General features: G+C 45.8%; 1 protein-coding gene across 1 annotated transcript; it reads right to left on the bottom strand.

The window, feature by feature from the left end:
* Positions 1–898: 898 nt before the first annotated feature.
* AJM1 (apical junction component 1 homolog) lies at positions 899–21092 on the bottom strand. Its single transcript, XM_069747614.1, has 2 exons — positions 21061–21092; positions 899–5694 (listed from the first exon to the last, which is right to left on the bottom strand). Exon 2 carries the CDS (start codon positions 5636–5638, stop codon positions 2369–2371), a length of 3270 nt encoding a protein of 1089 aa, XP_069603715.1. The 5' UTR covers positions 5639–5694; positions 21061–21092; the 3' UTR covers positions 899–2368.
* Positions 21093–22499: the final 1407 nt, after the last annotated feature.

The following is a 22499-nucleotide window of genomic DNA, read 5'->3' as shown; positions in this document are numbered from 1 at the left end:
GCTTTGCGCAGGCGTTTACTATGGAGGACAGAGAATGAACTTCAATCCAATATTGCAGCCAGCATGCAGCCAGCAGGTAAGGAAAGGGTGAATCAAACACCCGAAAACTCCGCCCATATGACCCAAAACCAGTCCCGCCAAATTCAGGTGACAGGTTCCCTTTAAAGCGGGTGCCCAGATAAAAAAAAAAACATGGATAATTTTATTCAAAAACAGCGCCCTTTCTTTCCATTGGTTGTGTTGGGTACTGCAACTCTAATTTTCCTATTTGAATTTTTCGATATTCTCATCCCCTTCTTCCAAGAGTCATAACGTTTATATTTTTCCATCAACATTGCTGTACAAGGGTTCGTTTTTTTGCGGAACGGTTGTAGTCTTGAATGTCACCACTTACTACATAACGGTGCTTAAAAACTGTAGAAAAAATTCAAAAGGTGATGAAATGGTGAAAAAATGCAATTCTGCCATTGTTTTTATGGCGTTCAGGGTGTGGGAAGAATGACCTGGCGACATGGTTCTTTAGTTAGTTCAATTATGGCGATACCAAACTCATATAGGTTTTTACTATTTTGGTGGCTTAAAAAGTTTTGAAATTTGTTAGAAAAAAAAGTGGTTTACGTCACCATTTTTTGAAACCCCTAACTTTTTTATTTTTCCGTCGACGGAGATGTGCGAGGGCTTTAGTTTTAATTGCCAACATTTTTGAGTAGCGTACATATGATATTCTGATCGCATTTTGGGAAGGTAGGGGTTACAGTGATGAAAAAAGCCAATTTTATGGATTCGATTTTTGTTTTATTCACAGCGTTTACTGTCCATATTACATCATTTTCTATTTTCATAGAGCGGACTATTATCGATGGGGTAGTACAGAATACACTTATTTTTCTTTATTTTTAACTGGGGAGACGCTGGGTGATTTATTTTTCATTATTTCTAATATCTATTCTATTTTATTTGTAATAACTCAATATTGCAGATTATACTACTAATCACAGACTTCTGTGCAGTCCAGCTTGTGGCTGAGCTATACAGGAGTACCAAGATGTCGGCAGCGGGGGGCCTTCAGCAAGCACGCAGCTTGCAGTATGGCGGAGTCATCTCTTCGACACGTTTCCACTATTTTAAGAGGCAGCCATATTTTTTTCTTATACTGGACATCCCCTTTAAGTGTCTTTACGGCAGTTGTAAAAGGCAGTGGGAATATTGTCCCACATTACATGGTCACATGATAAGTCCTAAAACCAACCCTCCCTTTAAAGTGTAATCAAAATATATAGGGAGGGGAGAAAGAAGAGTCAGCTCACCAGTTGCCGGTACACCTGTTATCAGGACCAGGTATTTTCGCATGGAAACGACGGCATTAAAGGCTCCATAAGTTCAAAAGGAGAGTAGGAAATCCAGCGATGAAAAAATATATAAAACTTCACATTTATTGTGCAACTTAAAACAGTGTTTCAGTACAAATGCAAAGTAATCCACTTAGGACTTCAGACCTCTGCGTTTCACGCAAAGCCTTATTCACGATGGCTTTGGGCCAAAATATTTGGTGTGATGTCCTAAGTGGATTAGGTTGTATTTGTACTGAAACACTGTCTTAAATTCCACAATAAATATGACGTTTAATATATTTTATCATTGCTGGATTTCCTACACTCCTTTTGAAGGCCCTTTAAAGTGAAGCTCAACTATTGCTTAGTACAGGCTCTATAGTGACCAAATCTGACATTTAGATTCTATGTAACGGCGTCGGTGTGCGTGGCAATAATGAGTAACCTTGTGGGCGAGCAGCGTCAGTGTGCGTGTACATACGTCGTTTCCCGGAACCCACAATTCCACATGGTAAATTCATAAAAAGTAACTCAATTGCTTTCATATCAGCACCAGGCATCAGGGTGGAAACAGCCAATATATATATTATAAATAGCAATCTACGCTATTGTCTTACTATAAAATAAACTATATAGTAATTCTCTAGAAAAAGCCACCGCGCTTCCAGAATACCGCCCTTTGGTACATAAGAGATTTCTCCACTCCCATTACATTACATTGATCATATTGTACGCCTGCTCTTGGTCACTGCTCTGCCACCTGTGGCTCCTCAGTTGTTATGAGACTACAACTCCCACCATTCCCCGACAGCCAGGGAGTTGTGCTTTCACAACAGCTGGAGAGCCGTAGGTTGATCTTTCCCACTCTTAGGGTTATGCTTTCCTTTCCGAACTTATTCATTTCAGTGCCAGGCCTCTGCGTATCCATCTCTTGCCCAAAGGGCAGTATCGGGGGGATGACTCCTGATACAAAAGAATACATAGACTACAAAACGTGGTGTCATTTTTAGGGGTTTTTTTTAGTCTTGGGAGTGTTGTCACATGATATCATCCAAGAGGTTAGGACTTGCCACCCAATCAAGAGTCCTGGGCTCCGAAGCTGCCATAATCATGCACATGAACTGTTTTCCAGTCCTTCGATCAATGGGGTAAATTGTGGTGGGGGTGAACCTCTTATTATTCTCCACAAACTCGCAAAGTTGCTGGTAGATCTTAGGGTACTCATGTCGAAGGAAGACCCCCCTGATCCGCAGCTCCCTCTGTATATGTATAAAGCAAACCTCCCTGGCCTTTCTCCCTTCTTCTCCATCCTTATCCAGGTCAGCAGTGCCTGGTGGCGGGGTAAGAATGAGGGTCTCCATGTCTTTTTCCTTTTTTGTGATTTTCCTTTCAGGACTAGAAGAGGCTAAGGCTATTTTGGCATACTTGCGGACGGTGGGGACGTGGTGGGCTCTGGCAGATAGTCGATCATGCCCGCTTTGTCCCACAGCCACAGTTACATTCAACAGGAAACATTCCTCAGGGTCATATTGGTTGCCTGCTATCTGAAGCTCCTTGGCATGTTCTCCAAGGTTGTCTGAATAACTCTCAAGCTCCCGTAGAGACAAATAGGTGGGAGACATGAGCAGACCCTCCAGACCAAGTTGCAGGAAATTATCTGCAGATCCCGGGTTAGGGAAACCCAAGAAGAGCACCCCTCTCCCGCGGGACAAATAACCAACCTTGGCGATTCTAGAGAAGGCTTTGTGCACCTCAGTGTTCTCTCTGCAAAATTTAAGCACATGGCGACAGACGCTGCCCATCCTGCCATAGATGCAGCTCTCCTTGTGTATGTCCCAGTCTTCCCGTCGACAATTACGGGAACAGTAATACGTGTAGCAGCTATGGCAGGACTTGAAGTACAAGCAGGCATTGAACATTGTCTCTGTGCGTCTGCATTTGGCATTAGAGCACGTCAGTAGGTCATCTTCATCAGCGCTCAGGTCTGGGGAACAGTCCTCTAAGGGTTTATGGGGACTTGTCACTGGCACCTCAGGGAACGGCCCCCTCCTTTGACCTCTTTGAAATTCGGGGAATGTAGGAGTTGGCTGTTCCTTGAGAGGTCGGTTTTGTAACAAGTGCGCCATCTGTCCATACGCCTCGGATTTCCTTGGTATCCCTATCATGTCTTCCTTAATTAATTTCCTCAATTGATCAGCCAGGGCATCGGCCTCACTGGGTCGACGACTGGATGGCGGCTTATAATCTATGACCAGATCTGCGATGAGTTCGTCAAGCTGCTCCAAGCTACGGTGTCTCGAGGACCGGCTTGGCAACTTTTCTTTGGTAGCATAGGAGGCATGTGCTGGGTAAGCGGGTGGTGAGACTCCAGAATCGATCACATCCCAGCTGGCCGAACGCCGCTCGCTCCTTCCCACTCCGTTCGCTCGTAAATCATTGTCTGTTATGGTGATTTCTGGAGTGACAAACCATGAACGTCCCATTGTGTACCCCCCACTACCCCCATCCGTATGCACCTTTTCTACAATTGAGTTCTCCGAGAGTGAGAGGGCAGCATAGCGCTTGGGAGAACAAGAAAGATTAACAACGACAGGTTGACGTCTGTCATCTGGAGATAAGGCACGTCGCTCGCGGCACAACAGGTTTTCATAGCTGCGCCCTCGTGATAATGGGTCCTCCTTGCGCCCGCTCGTGTTCAATATGTTATCCCAAGACCGAGAATAATTTCTGGAGTCAGTCCCAAGTCTCTGCTGGTTCATACTATATGATGCATGCCAGGAAGAAAGCATTGCCTCCCTCCCAGTCGTGTGCGTGGGAAAAGTAGGCATTTGTATTGTTTGGTAAGGTATGGGGCTCTGATCTGGATAGTACCACTCACTGAACTGCAAGGGCTGTGTGTTCCTCGGATAGGGATACGTTCGGGATAAAGCCTCTCTTTCGGAATACTTTGCAATGTCCTCAGCGAAGTAGAGCTTGGATGATGTACTCTGAATCGGGTAAGACCTTGGGTCATCAGCATAAAGGCTTTTGGTAGGGGCACTACGAGGAGGATAATAACGGGGATCTTCACCGTAAAACGTCCTTATGGGGGCCTCCTGAATAGGATAAGATCTAGGGTCCTCAATGTAATAAGTCCTGGGTGTGTTCTCATCGGCATAATATGTGTGAGCAGGAACACCAGGGTCGGGATATGGGCGGGGATAATAGCCCCTACTCTTGATTGGTATGGTTTGGCTGAAGTTGGCATCGTCATCAGCATAGTAGAACGCAGTGGGCATAGTTGGGCTGATATACTGCCCGCAGTCCCTAGTGGTGTACTGTGTGAAGTCCCTTGGTGAAGCAACACTTTGGTAAGCAATACCTCGCACATCTTGTGCATACATCTCTCCTGCTGGGGTACAAGCATAATGAGTCATCCGTGGGTCAACACTGTAGGAATCGCTGGGTGTGGGCGTACGAGACACGGACATAAGTCTTGCATTTGGCACAGCTAAGCTCCTTGGGGTGCCTGGCTGCCTTGTGCAGTGTTGTGCATCACCCCATGTCTGGCACGGTTTGGAGGCGGTGTGAGCAGCATGCTGAATTACAGCATCGTCAGGCTTTATGTCTACCCGACAGCGCACGTGAGGACTGGCGATAGGTTTTCCACCATGAGGGTCCTCCATGCAATTGTTGCTGACACACAAGGGTGAGATACGACTGGCATTGTTGCGTTGTGGCTGCAATTTTATAGGATGCACCTCATTCATTAGTACCTTGGTTGGTGCGTAGGTGACCTCTCTTTTTGGGGAAGCCACTGATTTCTGAGTCTCTCGAGAAGCCCTGGTGACCTCTCTACCTCTTCTCGAAGTTGGAGGGGGAGACTGCGAAGAAGACATCTGTATGGGGACAGACGTGAAGGTGGTTTTGACCCGAGGTGCACTTTTTGACCTCGGTCGCCTGCGTTGCTCTTTGGATGCTTCCTTGGCAGTGTCCATTCCTTGAGATGTATATTGAGTCTCTGTCCTGGTAGACCTCCTCACCACAGGCTGAGATGATGGTTCTGGGGTTCCGGCACGCCTGTGTCCTCCTCGATGAGAGTTATCCATGACTGGTGGGTTGGTTACCTGGTCGTCTAAGGATTCGAGGAAGTCAAAGCTGCGACAGTGCCTCTTATTGAACGGTGGTTGGCTGACGTCTCTGTGGCTAGACATGGAGCTGTCACATTGTGCAGTTGAGCAAGGGATGGGAGAATATGGGTTCAGCGTCACCTTTATGTCTTGATAAACTGTAGACAAGAGTATGTCAGGCGGGTCGGTTCGTGTCATCTTAAAGTAGTGTGGCCGTGTAGTGATGTGTCTTCACCTCATCTCAACCATGTGATCTGTGGGTGGAAAAACAAATGTCATCTCTGTCATATACAAATGTCAGATACTGTTATAATTTGCATTGTTCAAAAAATATACATATGACATATCCCGGGAATATGATTCAAAATGGATTTCGAAAGGGCTGCTACAATGGCAGAAAGCAAATTATCTCAATGTCTGGTATCTTAAGGGCACGCTACAGAAACATGGACCTGTCTTTCAAAGAGGACTTGTCAATTACTATGAACACTTCTGATCTCCTGAAATTGGCGCTGCTTTAGTTTCTTTTTATGCCTCTCCGTTCCTAAGATATGGTCTTTTCTTCCCCGTGTATAAATCTTGTCTTGTTAGCCTCATGAATGCGCCCATAGAGAAGATCCAAGGATAATGCCCCCTTTACTAACAAGACTAGATATATATACAGTGAAGAAGGGGTCATATCTTGGGTATGGAGAGGTGCAGGAACAAAAGAAGAACCATCCCAGATTTAGGAGAACAGTGGCATTTTCAACAAATACAGTCCCTTCACTTCTGAGAATAGCCACAATACATCCAAGCGTTAGTATAAGTCTTCGTTCCATTAGCCCCGCTCCTTAGCTGGAAGGCGTCTTCTCGTAGCCTAGGTTTTGTCTAGCAATGCGTGGCTCTAGTAAATTTAGAGGGGGTGTGACAGCCATGTCACCCCCCAGAAAGCGTCACCCGTCCTTCACGTCAAATTCTGATTCGTAACCACAACAGGCAGAAAAAAATGTGTCTGTAATTCCACAAAGCCCAAGATTGATTCCTACCCTTTAAAGTAATGAGGATAGTGGTATTTTCCCATGCCCGTGCAGTACGGAGGGCGCAGACGGGGATCTGCTACTATGATCTGACATCTGAACTCTACCTAGCCTTTCCTTTACCGGGACTAAAGGCTCAGTGTGCTCCCTCACCCTTTATATAAATAACCCAGCACAGGCAAAGAGGCTTGTTGGTGCCCCCCTAACACCCAGTTCCCCCTAACACCCAGTTAAATCACAAATGGTAAAAGAAAAAAAATCTGAGATTGAGGGGTGTGGAAGGGTTGCTTGGGGAAACCATTGAAGGAACCCATTTTGGCAATTTTAGAACAGGCAGATACTGATTACAAAAGTTAAATACATAAAAAATGTAAAAAAATAATCCCCAAAATATACCGTATATATAAAAGTTTAAAGAACTCCCTTTTTCCTCCAAATAAAAAAAAAAATACCATACTGCCTTGTGCTTAATTGCCTAAAACTAGTAAAGTATTTAAATATTTATTCCATAATCTGAACACTAAAAAAAAAACAAACACCAGAAATGCAATAAACGACAATCAAAAGAGAATATAAACCCCAAAAGGGTGTCAATAAAACGTATGGCCACAGCACGTTTGGAATTTTCCCCCCCGTTTTTTGGCACAACGAATTCAAAGCTACAACTCCTACAGCTATGGCGATAGACAAATGTAAAAAATGTATGGCTCTTAACATGTATGAGCAAAATCGCTCAGGCCAGAAGATGAGTGATGGGGTAAACCAGGAACAACAAGGCGGTATAATGTGGGGGAGTCCTGGATTTGGGGTGCAGGGCAGCGTTGGGTAAACAGGGATGAATATTGTAGGATTGGCGCGGCATGCTGGTGCGTTTCCTGGTAGTGCAGATTTACGTTTCCACATCAGGGCAGGATGTAACGTTCGTGTAATGATTATCCGCCACATGTAACCAGCCTAACGAGCTCTTAGGATTGGCGTCTACCACGTCCATGATTATTAATGGATACACAGAGGGAGAGGCCGGAGTAGGATTATCAGACGCCGCTCATCGCTGACAGCTGGAATTTATTTCTCCGGAGTTCTGCTGAGAGAAGCAGAAACCTTAGAATTGTCTCATCCCATGTTTGGGTTTGTAGGCTCTGCATATACACCATATGCCCCAACGTATGGCACCGTACACAATACATATGGGATGCATTGGCTCCCATACAAGAAATACACGCTGTCTGGCACACATTACATTGACAGTATGTACCTAGTGCATTCATTTTCCCACTATCCCTACTTTATGTATGGACTAGGCCTTGCATTATAAGCAGCCATTTTTACTGCAAAAAGTGAATGTTGCCTACAGCAACCAATCAGATTCCAGCTTTCATCTCTACACAGCCGATTCTGAAATAAATGGAATGATATGATTGGTTGTTATGTCTATTCTGGGGCTCATCTCACAAGGCCGTCTAGAGCTTCTACCACAGACGTCTTTGTCTAGATAAATACTTAACAAGAGGCAGTAGCTTCAGGAGTGGCAGTAGGGACCACCCAACATCGCTTCCTAATGCTTGGCTGCAAAGCAGAAGACTCGGCCGTTGAGCTCGTCTAGGACTTGGAGTCAGTATAATTTTTCTTTCTAGGACTTTACTCTGAAATAGGCACTTAACAGGCAGTTTTATTTTTATTTTTTAGGGAGGCATTAAGGAGTAGTACTACTTTTTTAGGACAATTGGTGTGTATTATTACTTTTTGTGGGGCTTTCGGGACAGTATTACATAATAAGGGGGCACTCTGGGAATTATTACTGATTAAGCATTATTACTGGTTAGTCAACCTACGAAGGCTTATTAATACTTTAAAAGGGGCATTAACTGCATTACTATTTTATAAGGGGGTACTCAAAGCGTTATTACTTTATAAAGGGAAACTCTCAGCATCACTTCTTATAAGAAAGCTCTACTTTATAAGGGAGCATTGTTGCTTTATAAGGGGGCACTTACTGCATTACTACTTAATAAGGGGTCTCTTGGGGCATTACTACTTTATAAGGGGGCACAACATTAGTGCTTAATAATGGGGCATTTGGGTGTTATTACTTTACAAGGGGACCCTCTCGGCATTCATACTTTATAAAGAGGCATTATTATAAGGGGACACTAGGGGCATTATTACTTCATAAAGTGGCACCCTCAGCATTACTACTTTATAAAGGGGCACTCAAGGCATTATTACTTTATAGGGTATCACTCTACACATTACTACTTTATAAAGGGGCACTCAGGGCATTTTACTTTACTTCACTAGTTTGTAAGGGGGCACGCAGAGCATTACCTCATAGGGTGCCACCCTTACTTTATAGGGTGGCACCCTCCGCATTACTATGGTACTTTATAAGTGGGCACTCAGGGCATTATTACTATATAAGAGGACACCCTCAGCATCACTACTTTATAAGAGCGCGCAGGGCATTATTACTTTATAAGATGGAACCCTCCACATTACTACTTTATAAGCGGGCACGCAGGGCATTATTACTTTAAAGGGTGGCACCCTCTGCATTACTAATTTATAAGGGGGCACTTAGGGCTTTATTACTTTATAAGGTAGGAATTATAGCCTTCAAAATGGGCAAATATGAGACATTATTACTGTCTAGGAGGAACTAAGGGGGCATTTACCGTTACACCAACATATCTAAAATGCAGTATTTATGTAACCATAAAACAAAATGGGCTCAGTTTTGTGGTATCAGCAGCATGGGGAGTTTGTGAAGGTTGGGAATAGGTGGAGACGGGGCTGGAAATGTTAGAAGTCAGAGGTGTCTGTTTTGCAAACTCTCATGAAAAAAAAAGAAGAAAAGTGAAGAAAACGCCACCTGCAAGTCACATATATACAGTGCCTTGAAAAAGTATTCATAGTCCGCAAATTTCTCCCCATTTTTATCGTTACAGTCACAAACTAAAATTTATTTTATTGGGATTTTATGTGATATACCAACACAAAGTAGCAAGTAATTATGAAGTGTAAAGGGAATGATACAAGGTTTTCTAAACATTTTACAAATATAAATCTAAAAATTCTGAGGTGCATTTGTATTCAGCCCCCTAAGTCAATACTTTGTAGGACCACCTTTCGCTGCAATTACTGCTGTAAGTCTTTTGGGGTCTGTCTCTACCAGCTTTGCACATTTTTTGTCCATTCTTCTTTGCACACTCGCTCTCAGTGAGATTTGATGGAGACGTCTGTGAACAGCAAATTTCCAAGTTTTGCCACGGATTCTCACTTGGGTTTCAGTCTGGACTGTGACTGGGCGATTCACACACATGAATATGCTATGATCTACATCAGCGTTTCCCAAAAGCCCTTTAAGTTTGTTTCCATATGAAAAAGGTTCAGCATTATATGTGATGATAAGTGTCATGATCCCAATGGCAGGGGATCACTAAAGGACAAGCACAGATACAAACAAGCTCTAGGGCGATGGAACCTGAGCTGACCGCGACGCTGAACCTAACACACAAATAAAAGTAGCCGGGGAACGTGCCTACGATGATCCTAGACGTCTCGCTCCAGCCGAAGATCTAACTTCCCCTATTAGAAGAAACACAGACCTCTCTTGCCTCCAGAGAAATCCCCCACAGAAATAGCAGCCCCCCACATATAATGACGGTGAAATGAGAGGAAAGCACATACGCAGTATGAAAACAGTTTCAGCAAAATGAGGCCCGCTAAAGCTAGATAGCAGAGGATACAAAAGTGAACTGCGCGGTCAGCGAAAAACCCTTCAAAAAACCATCCTGAAATTACTTGGACTCATGTGCCAACTCATGGTACATGAGGAGCAATTTCAGCCCACTAGAGCAACCAGCAGCAAGAATCACATATCTGCAGGCTGGACTAAAAACCAAATTAAGCAAAACACCAAAACAGGAAAATCCAAACTTAGCTTGACCAGAAGGTTCTAGGAGCAGGGAGCAGAGGTAACAAGACACACTGGATACATTGATAACCGGCGAGGAAATGCCAGCAAAGCCAGGTTAAATAGGAAACTCCCATATGCTGATGGAACAGGTGGAACCCAGAAACCCAGGAAAGACAAGTCACCCAGTACCATCAGCAACCACCAGAGGGAGCCCAAAAACAGAACTCACAACAGTACCCCCCCCTTGAGGAGGGGTCACCGAACCCTCACGAGAACCACCAGGGCGACCAGGATGAGCCCTATGAAAAGCGCGAACCAAATCATCAGCATGAACATCCGAGGCAACCACCCAAGAATTATCCTCCTGACCATAACCCTTCCACTTGACCAAATACTGGAGTTTCCGTCTGGAAACACGAGAATCCAAGATCTTCTCCACAACATACTCCAATTCTCCCTCCACCAGCACTGGAGCAGGAGGCTCAAGCGAAGGAACAACAGGTACCTCATACTTCCGCAACAACGACCGATGAAACACATTATGAATAGCAAACGATGCCGGGAGATCCAAACGAAACGACACAGGGTTAAGAATTTCCAAGATCCTATAGGGACCGATGAACCGAGGCTTGAACTTAGGAGAAGAGACCTTCATAGGAACAAAACGAGAAGACAACCACACCAAGTCACCAACAAGAAGTCGAGGACCCACGCGGCGACGGCGATTAGCAAACTGCTGAGCCTTCTCCTGGGACAACTTCAAATTGTCCACCACATGACTCCAAATCCGATGCAACCTATCCACTACCATGTCCACTCCAGGACAATCAGAAGGTTCCACCTGACCAGAGGAAAAACGAGGATGAAACCCCGAATTACAAAAGAAAGGAGAAACCAAGGTAGCAGAACTAGCCCGATTATTAAGGGCAAACTCGGCCAGCGGCAAAAAGGTAACCCAGTCATCCTGATCAGCAGAAACAAAACACCTTAAATAAGTTTCCAAGGTCTGATTAGTTCGTTCAGTCTGGCCATTCGTCTGAGGATGGAATGCAGACGAAAAGGACAAATCAATGCCCATCTTAGCACAGAACGTCCGCCAAAATCTAGACACAAACTGGGATCCCCTGTCAGAAACGATGTTCTCAGGAATCCCATGCAAACGAACCACATTCTGAAAAAATAGAGGGACCAACTCAGAGGAGGAAGGCAACTTAGGCAAGGGTACCAGATGAACCATTTTAGAAAAGCGATCACACACAACCCAGATGACGGACATTTTTTGAGAGACAGGGAGATCCGAAATAAAGTCCATGGAAATGTGCGTCCAAGGCCTCTTCGGGATAGGCAAAGGTGACAACAATCCACTGGCCCGAGAACAGCAAGGCTTAGCCCGAGCACAAACCTCACAAGACTGCACAAAAGAACGCACATCCCTCGACAAGGAAGGCCACCAAAAAGACCTGGCCACCAAGTCTCTAGTACCAAATATTCCAGGATGACCTGCCAACGCAGAAGAATGGACCTCGGAGATGACTCTACTGGTCCAATTATCCGGAACAAACAGTCTCTCAGGCGGACAACGATCAGGTTTACCCGCCTGAAACTCCTGCAAAGCACGTCGCAAGTCTGGGGAGACAGCAGACAAAATCACCCCATCCCTAAGGATACCAGAGGGCTCAGAATTTCCAAGGGAGTCAGGCACAAAACTCCTAGAAAGAGCATCTGCCTTCACATTCTTTGAACCTGGCAGGTATGAAACCACAAAATTGAAACGAGAGAAAAACAGTGACCAACGAGCCTGTCTAGGATTCAGACGCCTGGCAGACTCAAGGTAAATCAAATTTTTGTGATCAGTCAAGACCACCACACGATGTCTAGCACCCTCTAGCCAATGACGCCACTCCTCAAATGCCCACTTCATGGCCAAAAGTTCCCGATTACCAACATCATAATTCCGCTCAGCCGGCGAAAACTTTCTAGAAAAAAACGCGCATGGCTTCATCACTGAGCCATCGGAGCTTCTCTGTGACAAAACCGCCCCCGCTCCAATCTCGGAAGCATCAACCTCAACCTGAAAAGGGAGCGAAACATCAGGCTGACGCAACACAGGAGCAGAAGAAAACCGGCGCTTAAGTTCCTGAAAGGCCTCCACAGCCGCAGGAGACCAATTAGCAACATCAGCACCCTTCTTAGTCAAATCCGTCAAAGGCTTAACAACACTAGAAAAATTAGTTATAAAACGACGATAGAAATTAGCAAAGCCCAAGAACTTCTGTAGACTCTTAAGAGATGTAGGCTGCGTCCAGTCACAAATAGCCTGAACCTTGACGGGATCCATCTCAATAGTAGAAGGGGAAAAAATATACCCCAAGAAAGAAATCTTCTGGACTCCAAAGAGACACTTTGAGCCTTTTACAAACAAGGAATTGGCCCGCAGGACCTGAAACACCTTCCTGACTTGCTGAACATGAGACTCCCAGTCATCAGAAAAAACCAAAATATCATCCAAATACACAATCATAAATTTATCCAGATATTCACGGAAAATATCGTGCATAAAGGACTGGAAGACTGAAGGAGCATTAGAAAGTCCAAAAGGCATTACCAAATACTCAAAATGGCCCTCAGGCGTATTAAATGCGGTTTTCCACTCATCACCTTGCTTTATTCGTATAAGATTATACGCACCCCGAAGATCAATCTTAGTGAACCATTTAGCCCCCTTAATGCGAGCAAACAAATCAGTCAACAATGGCAAAGGATACTGATATTTTACGGTAATCTTATTCAAAAGACGATAATCTATACAAGGCCTCAAGGAACCATCTTTTTTGGGCACGAAAAAAAAACCTGCTCCCAAAGGGGACAAAGATGGACGGATATGTCCCTTTTCCAAGGACTCCTTAACATAATCCCGCATAGCAGTATGCTCTGGCACTGACAGATTGAACAAACGACCTTTAGGAAATTTACTGCCTGGAATTAAATTTATAGCACAATCGCAATCCCTGTGAGGAGGAAGCGAACTGAGCTTAGGCTCCTCAAAAACATCCCGATAGTCAGACAAAAACACAGGAATCTCAGAAGGAGTAGATGAAGCGATAGAAATTGGAGGTGCATCATCATGAACCCCCTGACAACCCCAGCTTAACACAGACATTGATTTCCAGTCAAGGACTGGATTATGAGTTTGTAACCATGGCAGACCAAGTACTAGGACATCATGCAAATTATACAGTACCAGGAAGCGAATCACCTCCTGATGAACGGGAGTCATACGCATGGTCACTTGTGTCCAGTACTGAGGTTTATTCATAGCCAAAGGTGTAGAGTCAATTCCCTTCAAAGGAATAGGGACTTCCAGAGGCTCCAGACTAAACCCACAGCGATTGGCAAATGACCAATCCATAAGACTCAGGGCAGCGCCTGAATCCACATAGGCATCGACGGAAATGGATGATAATGAACAAATCAGAGTCACAGACAGAATGAACTTAGACTGTAGAGTACTAATGGCAACAGACTTATCAACCTTTTTTGTGCGTTTAGAGCATGCTGATATAACATGAGCTGAATCACCACAATAAAAGCACAACCCTTTTTTCCGCCTATACTTTTGCCGTTCACTTCTGGACTGAATTCTATCACATTGCATTATCTCAGGTGACGGTTCAGACGACACCGCCAAATGATGCACAGGTTTGCGCTCCCGTAAACGCCGATCAATCTGAACAGCCATAGTCATAGACTCATTCAGACCAGCAGGCGCAGGGAACCCCACCATAACATCTTTAATGGCCTCAGAAAGGCCATCTCTAAACTTTGCAGCCAGAGCGCACTCATTCCACTGAGTAAGTACCGACCACTTCCGAAATTTTTGACAATAAATTTCTGCTTCATCTTGCCCCTGAGAGAGGGCCAACAAAGCTTTTTCAGCCTGAATCTCTTGGTTAGGTTCCTCATAGAGCAAACCCAATGCCAGAAAAAACGCATCCGCATTAAGCAACGCAGGGTCCCCTGGTGCCAATGCAAATGCCCAATCCTGAGGGTCACCCCGCAGGAAAGATATAATTATCTTGACTTGCTGAGCAGGGTCTCCAGAGGAGCGAGATTTCAAAGAAAGAAACAACTTGCAATTGTTCCTAAAATTCAGAAAACGAGATCTATCTCCAGAAAAAAACTCTGGGACAGGAATTCTAGGTTCAGACATAGGAGCATGTACAACAAAATCCTGTATATTTTGAACCTTAGTGGCAAGATTATTCAGGCTGGAAGCCAAACTCTGGACGTCCATGATAAACAGCTGGGATCAAAGCCATTCAAAGATTAAGAGGAGGAGGAAGTAGCCAGGCTGCAATAAGGCTAGGCAGCAAACTCTGAGGGAAAGAGAAAGAAAAAAAAAAAAAAAAAAAACTTCCTCAGACTACTTATCCTCCTACTTCAGCCAATACAATTAACACTTTGTGGGCCGGTTATACTGTCATGATCCCAATGGCAGGGGATCACTAAAGGACAAGCACAGATACAAACAAGCTCTAGGGCGATGGAACCTGAGCTGACCGCGACCCTGAACCTAACACACAAATAAAAGTAGCCGGGGAACGTGCCTACGATGATCCTAGACGTCTCGCTCCAGCCGAAGATCTAACTTCCCCTATTAGAAGAAACACAGACCTCTCTTGCCTCCAGAGAAATCCCCCACAGAAATAGCAGCCCCCCACATATAATGACGGTGAAATGAGAGGAAAGCACATACGCAGTATGAAAACAGTTTCAGCAAAATGAGGCCCGCTAAAGCTAGATAGCAGAGGATACAAAAGTGAACTGCGCGGTCAGCGAAAAACCCTTCAAAAAACCATCCTGAAATTACTTGGACTCATGTGCCAACTCATGGTACATGAGGAGCAATTTCAGCCCACTAGAGCAACCAGCAGCAAGAATCACATATCTGCAGGCTGGACTAAAAACCAAATTAAGCAAAACACCAAAACAGGAAAATCCAAACTTAGCTTGACCAGAAGGTTCTAGGAGCAGAGGTAACAAGACACACTGGATACATTGATAACCGGCGAGGAAATGCCAGCAAAGCCAGGTTAAATAGGAAACTCCCATATGCTGATGGAACAGGTGGAACCCAGAAACCCAGGAAAGACAAGTCACCCAGTACCATCAGCAACCACCAGAGGGAGCCCAAAAACAGAACTCACAACAGATAAGGAAAAACTTCCTCAATCGTAGATATCTTTTTAATAAATATCAAGATTGGCCAGCTACTTTTTCCAAGTTTTTAATTTTGGCCTAAGGTTTATTTGAGTTTGACATCCCTGATAAACCATCCATTGTCGCTCTAGCTGTTTATGGTCGATGTCTTACTGAAAGGTGAACCTACACCCCAGTCTTAAGTTTATTGCAGTCTTCTCCTGGATCTTCTACATGCCATGTAGGGGAAACAACAACCATGTGGAAGAAGTGTCTCTGGTCAGCTGAGAACAAAGTAGAACTTTTGGGGCTAAATGCAAAACACTATGTGTGATGGAAAACTAACACTGAAAAACACCATTCCCACTGTCACACATGGTGGTGGCTGCATCATGCTATGGGGATGGTTTTTTTCAGCAGAGGCAGGGAAGCTGGTCAGAGTTGATGGGAAGATAGATGCAGTTAAATATGGGGAGACCCTAAACACAGTGCCAGAGCTACAATGGATAATTAAGATAAAAGCATATTCATGTGTGTGAATGGCCCAGTCACAGTACAAATCGAAAACCCAATGAGAATCCGTGGCAAGACTTAACACTTACTGTTCACAGATGTCTCCATCCATTCTCACTGAGAGCGAGTGTGCAAATAAGAATGGGCAAAAATGTCACCTCTAGATGTTTAAAGCTGGTAGAGACAGACCCCAAAAGATTTACAGCAGAAATTGTAGCGAAAGGTGGTCCTACAAAGTATTGACTCGGGCTAAATACAAATGCACCTCACAATTTTCAAATTTATATTTTTAAAATATCTAGAAAACCTTGTATCATTTCCTCTATACGTCACAAATACTTGGTATTTAGTGTTCATATAAAATCACAATAAAATACATCTAATTTTGTGGGTGTAACGTGAAAAAAGTTGGAAAAGTTCATGGGGTATGAAGACTTTTTCAAGGCACTATATATGTACAGTATATCCATACCAAAGTCTCTACTACAATCTGCATGACTGGTATCTATCACTATACATACGGTCACTGTATGGCGGTAATATTGGTGCCCACTATAATGAAGGTGTGCCTCCGTCACCAGTGTTGGGGGCGCACTCTGATGTGTTTATATACAGCCCAGTGTGTTGCATTCTGCACAGTGGTGTAAAGCGGCTTGTAACGTCATTTATGTTTATCGCTAGGTGCATGGTAATTAATGTATTTAAGTCTTAATTATCATGAAGCAAATATTACATTATTATAATAATGGTTTTCCATGATGATCATACAACCTTTTAATTCATTGCAAATACCGCCATACAATGAAAAGCGACTACGATCCAGCACCACTAAGGATACAACCCCCAACATTTCAGCAGGTTGAATACTATTTAAAACTACGCTCTACGTTATGTAAGAAGTCTTAAAGGGCCAGCGCAGATAAGAATGACCTTATACTTCTCCATCTGTGCAGTAACATTGTATATGATTACGGGGATGCAAAGCTAACGTGAATATTCTCAGCTTCATTATAGAGTTCCGGATGATGAATCCGGCCGCACATCACTATCTGCACACAGATACAGCCCAGAATACAGACGACATCCCATGCACCATTGCAGTAAATGACATGTAGACAGATGAGGTCATTAAATATGGCTGCACACACCTCAGGATGGATCAGATACACATCCCGGCGTCTCCCTCATGTGATCTGACAGATCCACAGCCTCGGGGTCTGCCGCTGTAACAAGATCATTAGGCAGCCTTAATCCCATGTCAGCTAGCCCCCCTCCTCTGGACGTGGCAGGAGGGATTGTGCGTGGTACCCAGGAATCACGGATGCGGTGATACAGTGTAGCTCGGATGCAGACCCTGTGTAGACTGCATGAAAGGAGCTCAGAGGATGGCATCAGTGCCCCCTGCTCTAACACAATACATAAAGGATACCCCTATATACTCTGTGTTCAGGGTGCTGCACTTACAAGCACTGCCTGGCATCAGAAGCCCCTGGATGACGTAGGGTGTATGAAGGATGCTACCAGCCCCCTGCTCTAGTCAGGCTGCGAGCAGGATGTGGCATTGCCCGAAAGCCTGGCATCAGTGCCCGGGTGCTACATACCCAGTGCTGTGTCCAGGATGCTGGCTGCTCCTATATCATCTCCTGTGTAATGCTGGCAGCTTGCAGCCTGTCCTGTCACCCTGGATGCAGGATGCTGTCCTCCCCCTGCAGCTTGCATGGAGGATGTGACATCTCTCAGAAGAATGAGAACTGAACGAAATGATCCTACATGTTGCCGGAGGCTTGTGGACTGCTCTGTACCACCTTATAAAGCCTGCGTGCAGCCTGTGACAGTGCCCAATAGCCTGGCATGATGCTGGGCACCCCTGGATAGCAGGGATGCAGGATGTGACATTGCCCAATAGCCTGGCATGATGCTGGGCACCCCTGGATAGCAGGGATGCAGGATGTGACAGTGCCCAAAAGCCTGGCATGGTGCTGGGCACCCCTAGATAGCAGGGATGTGACATTGCCCATTAGCCTGCCATAAAGTTTGGGCGCAAGATACTACACTGCATGGCATTATGTACCTGCATGCTAAAACCAGGATGCTGCATGGAGGATGCCCCACTACTACTCTATGCCGCCTGGATGCAGGATGTGGCATTGCTCCTAGCCTGGCATTAGTGCCCTGTGGATGATGCATGATGCTACATACCCCGAGCTGTGTCCAGGATGCTGGCTGCTCCTAGCTCTGTAGCCCGCAGGATGCTGTCCTCCCCTTGGAGCCTACATGCAGGATGTGATCCTATATGCTGTAGGCGCTTGTAGTCTGCTCTGCTACACCCTATAAAGCCTGAATGCAGGAGGTGACATTGCCCACTAACCTGGCACAATGGTGGCTACCTGTATATAGCAGTGATGCAGGATGTGACATTGCCCACTAACCTGGCACAATGCTGGCTACCTGTTTATAGCAGTGATGCAGGATGTGACATTGCCCACTAACCTGGCACAATGCTGGCTACCTGTATGTAGCAGTGATACAGGATGTGACATTGCCCACTAACCTGGCACAATGCTGGCTACCTGTATATAGCAGTGATGCAGGATGTGACATTGCCCACTAACCTGGCACAATGCTGGCTACCTGTATGTAGCAGTGATACAGGATGTGACATTGCCCACTAACCTGGCACAATGGTGGCTACCTGTATATAGCAGTGATGCAGGATGTGACATTGCCCACTAACCTGGCACAATGGTGGCTACCTGTATATAGCAGTGATACAGGATGTGACATTGCCCACTAACCTGGCACAATGCTGGCTACCTGTTTATAGCAGTGATGCAGGATGTGACATTGCCCACTAACCTGGCACAATGCTGGCTACCTGTATATAGCAGTGATGCAGGATGTGACATTGCCCACTAACCTGGCACAATGTTGGCTACCTGTATATAGCAGTGATGCAGGAGGTGACATTGCCCACTAACCTGGCACAATGCTGGCTACCTGTACATAGCAGTGATGCAGGATGTGACATTGCCCATTAACCTGGCACAATGCTGGCTACCTGTACATAGCAGTGATGCAGGAGGTGACATTGCCCACTAACCTGGCACAATGCTGGCTACCTGTACATAGCAGTGATGCAGGATGTGACATTGCCCACTAACCTGGCACAATGCTGGCTACCTGTATATAGCAGTGATGCAGGATGTGACATTGCCCACTAACCTGGCACAATGCTGGCTACCTGTATATAGCAGTGATGCAGGAGGTGACATTGCCCATTAACCTGGCACAATGCTGGCTACCTGTATATAGCAGTGATGCAGGATGTGACATTGCCCACTAACCTGGCACAATGCTGGCTACCTGTATATAGCAGTGATGCAGGAGGTGACATTGCCCACTAACCTGGCACAATGGTGGCTACCTGTATATAGCAGTGATACAGGATGTGACATTGCCCACTAACCTGGCACAATGCTGGCTACCTGTATATAGCAGTGATGCAGGAGGTGACATTGCCCACTAACCTGGCACAATGCTGGCTACCTGTATATAGCAGTGATGCAGGAGGTGACATTGCCCATTAACCTGGCACAATGCTGGCTACCTGTATATAGCAGTGATGCAGGAGGTGACATTGCCCACTAACCTGGCACAATGCTGGCTACCTGTACATAGCAGTGATGCAGGAGGTGACATTGCCCACTAACCTGGCACAATGCTGGCTACCTGTATATAGCAGTGATGCAGGATGTGACATTGCCCACTAACCTGGCACAATGTTGGCTACCTGTATATAGCAGTGATGCAGGAGGTGACATTGCCCACTAACCTGGCACAATGCTGGCTACCTGTACATAGCAGTGATGCAGGATGTGACATTGCCCATTAACCTGGCACAATGCTGGCTACCTGTATATAGCAGTGATGCAGGATGTGACATTGCCCACTAACCTGGCACAATGCTGGCTACCTGTATATAGCAGTGATGCAGGAGGTGACATTGCCCACTAACCTGGCACAATGCTGGCTACCTGTACATAGCAGTGATGCAGGAGGTGACATTGCCCACTAACCTGGCACAATGCTGGCTACCTGTATATAGCAGTGATGCAGGAGGTGACATTGCCCACTAACCTGGCACAATGGTGGCTACCTGTATATAGCAGTGATACAGGATGTGACATTGCCCACTAACCTGGCACAATGCTGGCTACCTGTATATAGCAGTGATGCAGGAGGTGACATTGCCCACTAACCTGGCACAATGCTGGCTACCTGTATATAGCAGTGATGCAGGAGGTGACATTGCCCATTAACCTGGCACAATGCTGGCTACCTGTATATAGCAGTGATGCAGGAGGTGACATTGCCCACTAACCTGGCACAATGCTGGCTACCTGTATATAGCAGTGATGCAGGAGGTGACATTGCCCACTAACCTGGCACAATGCTGGCTACCTGTATATAGCAGTGATGCAGGAGGTGACATTGCCCATTAACCTGGCACAATGCTGGCTACCTGTATATAGCAGTGATGCAGGAGGTGACATTGCCCATTAACCTGGCACAATGCTGGCTACCTGTATATAGCAGTGATGCAGGAGGTGACATTGCCCAGCAGCTTGGCACAATGCTGGGTGCCGGTGTATGGCAGGGGGTGCAGGATGCTGCATGGAGGATGCCCTCCTACCACTCTGCAGCCTGGCATCTGTGCAATCTGCTTCTCGTGCCCTACATACCCTGCTGTGCTCGGGATGTTGGAGCCTGCACGCAGGATGTGACATTGCCCTGACATCATCTGCTCCTATGTGATACAGGATGGATGATGTATGCAGTGAGCTCCCCTCTCCTCCTTACCTTCCCTTCCTTCTGCACAGCCATTTGTCCAGTACCCCCCATTGAGCAGGCTTGGATTGCAGATCATCCCAGCCTCCCATGCTGCCCCCCGCTCCCCAGGAGCCCCCAGGTACCTGTTAATCTCGGCTGTCTCCTTAGAAGATTCGAGCTGCACTTTCAGGATCCACAGCGCCTCTGGTGGCCGCTCTGCAGATGGCACTTAAAGAGCCAGTGCGGATGCCAGAGAAGGCAATAAGGGATTTCTGAGGGTGGGGGCAGGGCGGCTCACCCTGAAGGACGATCACTATTATCAGCCAGCCGCTGGCCATGGGGAACCTGCTGCACTGGGAGGATGCAGGGGCCGGGCACACAAGGGGTTAACCCTGGAGCAGAGAATGCATGGCAGGAGGAGAAGTCATATGGGGACAGTCATGACCAGAGGCTGCCCTGAGCAGGGGCCCCTGGGGGCCAGACTGCAGCCCCTGCACTTTCCATACCAGCTGGGGTCTGTCAGCAGGGTCCACAGTGCCCCATATACTGCTGGATCTGAAGCCTGGCACCTGCTCAACTAGTAATTCCCTAATCTCATCCCTCCCTCAGTATACGGACGGCCATAGCTCAGTATATACAGGTCCTTCTCAAAAAATTAGCATATAGTGTTAAATTTCATTATTTACCATAATGTAATGATTACAATTAAACTTTCATATATTATAGATTCATTATCCACCAACTGAAATTTGTCAGGTCTTTTATTGTTTTAATACTGATGATTTTGGCATACAACTCCTGATAACCCAAAAAACCTGTCTCAATAAATTAGCATATCAAGAAAAGGTTCTCTAAACGACCTATTACCCTAATCTTCTGAATCAACTAATTAACTCTAAACACATGCAAAAGATACCTGAGGCTTTTATAAACTCCCTGCCTGGTTCATTACTCAAAACCCCCATCATGGGTAAGACTAGCGACCTGACAGATGTCAAGAAGGCCATCATTGACACCCTCAAGCAAGAGGGTAAGACCCAGAAAGAAATTTCTCAACAAATAGGCTGTTCCCAGAGTGCTGTATCAAGGCACCTCAATGGTAAGTCTGTTGGAAGGAAACAATGTGGCAGAAAACGCTGTACAACGAGAAGAGGAGACCGGGCCCTGAGGAAGATTGTGGAGAAGGACCGATTCCAGACCTTGGGGAACCTGAGGAAGCAGTGGACTGAGTCTGGTGTGGAAACATCCAGAGCCACCGTGCACAGGCGTGTGCAGGAAATGGGCTACAGGTGCCGCATTCCCCAGGTAAAGCCACTTTTGAGCTACAGAGAAGCAGCACTGGACTGTTGCTAAGTGGTCCCAAGTACTTTTTTCTGATGAAAGCAAATTTTGCATGTCATTCGGAAATCAAGGTGCCAGAGTCTGGAGGAAGACTGGGGAGAAGGAAATGCCAAAATGCCTGAAGTCCAGTGTCAAGTACCCACAGTCAGTGATGGTGTGGGGTGCCATGTCAGCTGCTGGTGTTGGTCCACTGTGTTTCATCAAGGGCAGGGTCAATGCAGCTAGCTATCAGGAGATTTTG

The sequence above is a fragment of the Ranitomeya imitator genome, chromosome 2, assembly GCF_032444005.1.
Source record: "Ranitomeya imitator isolate aRanImi1 chromosome 2, aRanImi1.pri, whole genome shotgun sequence".
NCBI classification, from domain to species: domain Eukaryota; kingdom Metazoa; phylum Chordata; class Amphibia; order Anura; family Dendrobatidae; genus Ranitomeya; species Ranitomeya imitator.
The sequence above is the reverse complement of the archived record's forward strand: the minus strand, read 5'-3'. Positions and strand labels throughout refer to the sequence as shown.

Bases quoted from the DNA above. Each gene is read 5' to 3' on its own strand.
- AJM1 (XM_069747614.1), bottom strand. From the start codon at position 5,638: ATGACACGAACCGACCCGCCTGACATACTCTTGTCTACAGTTTATCAA.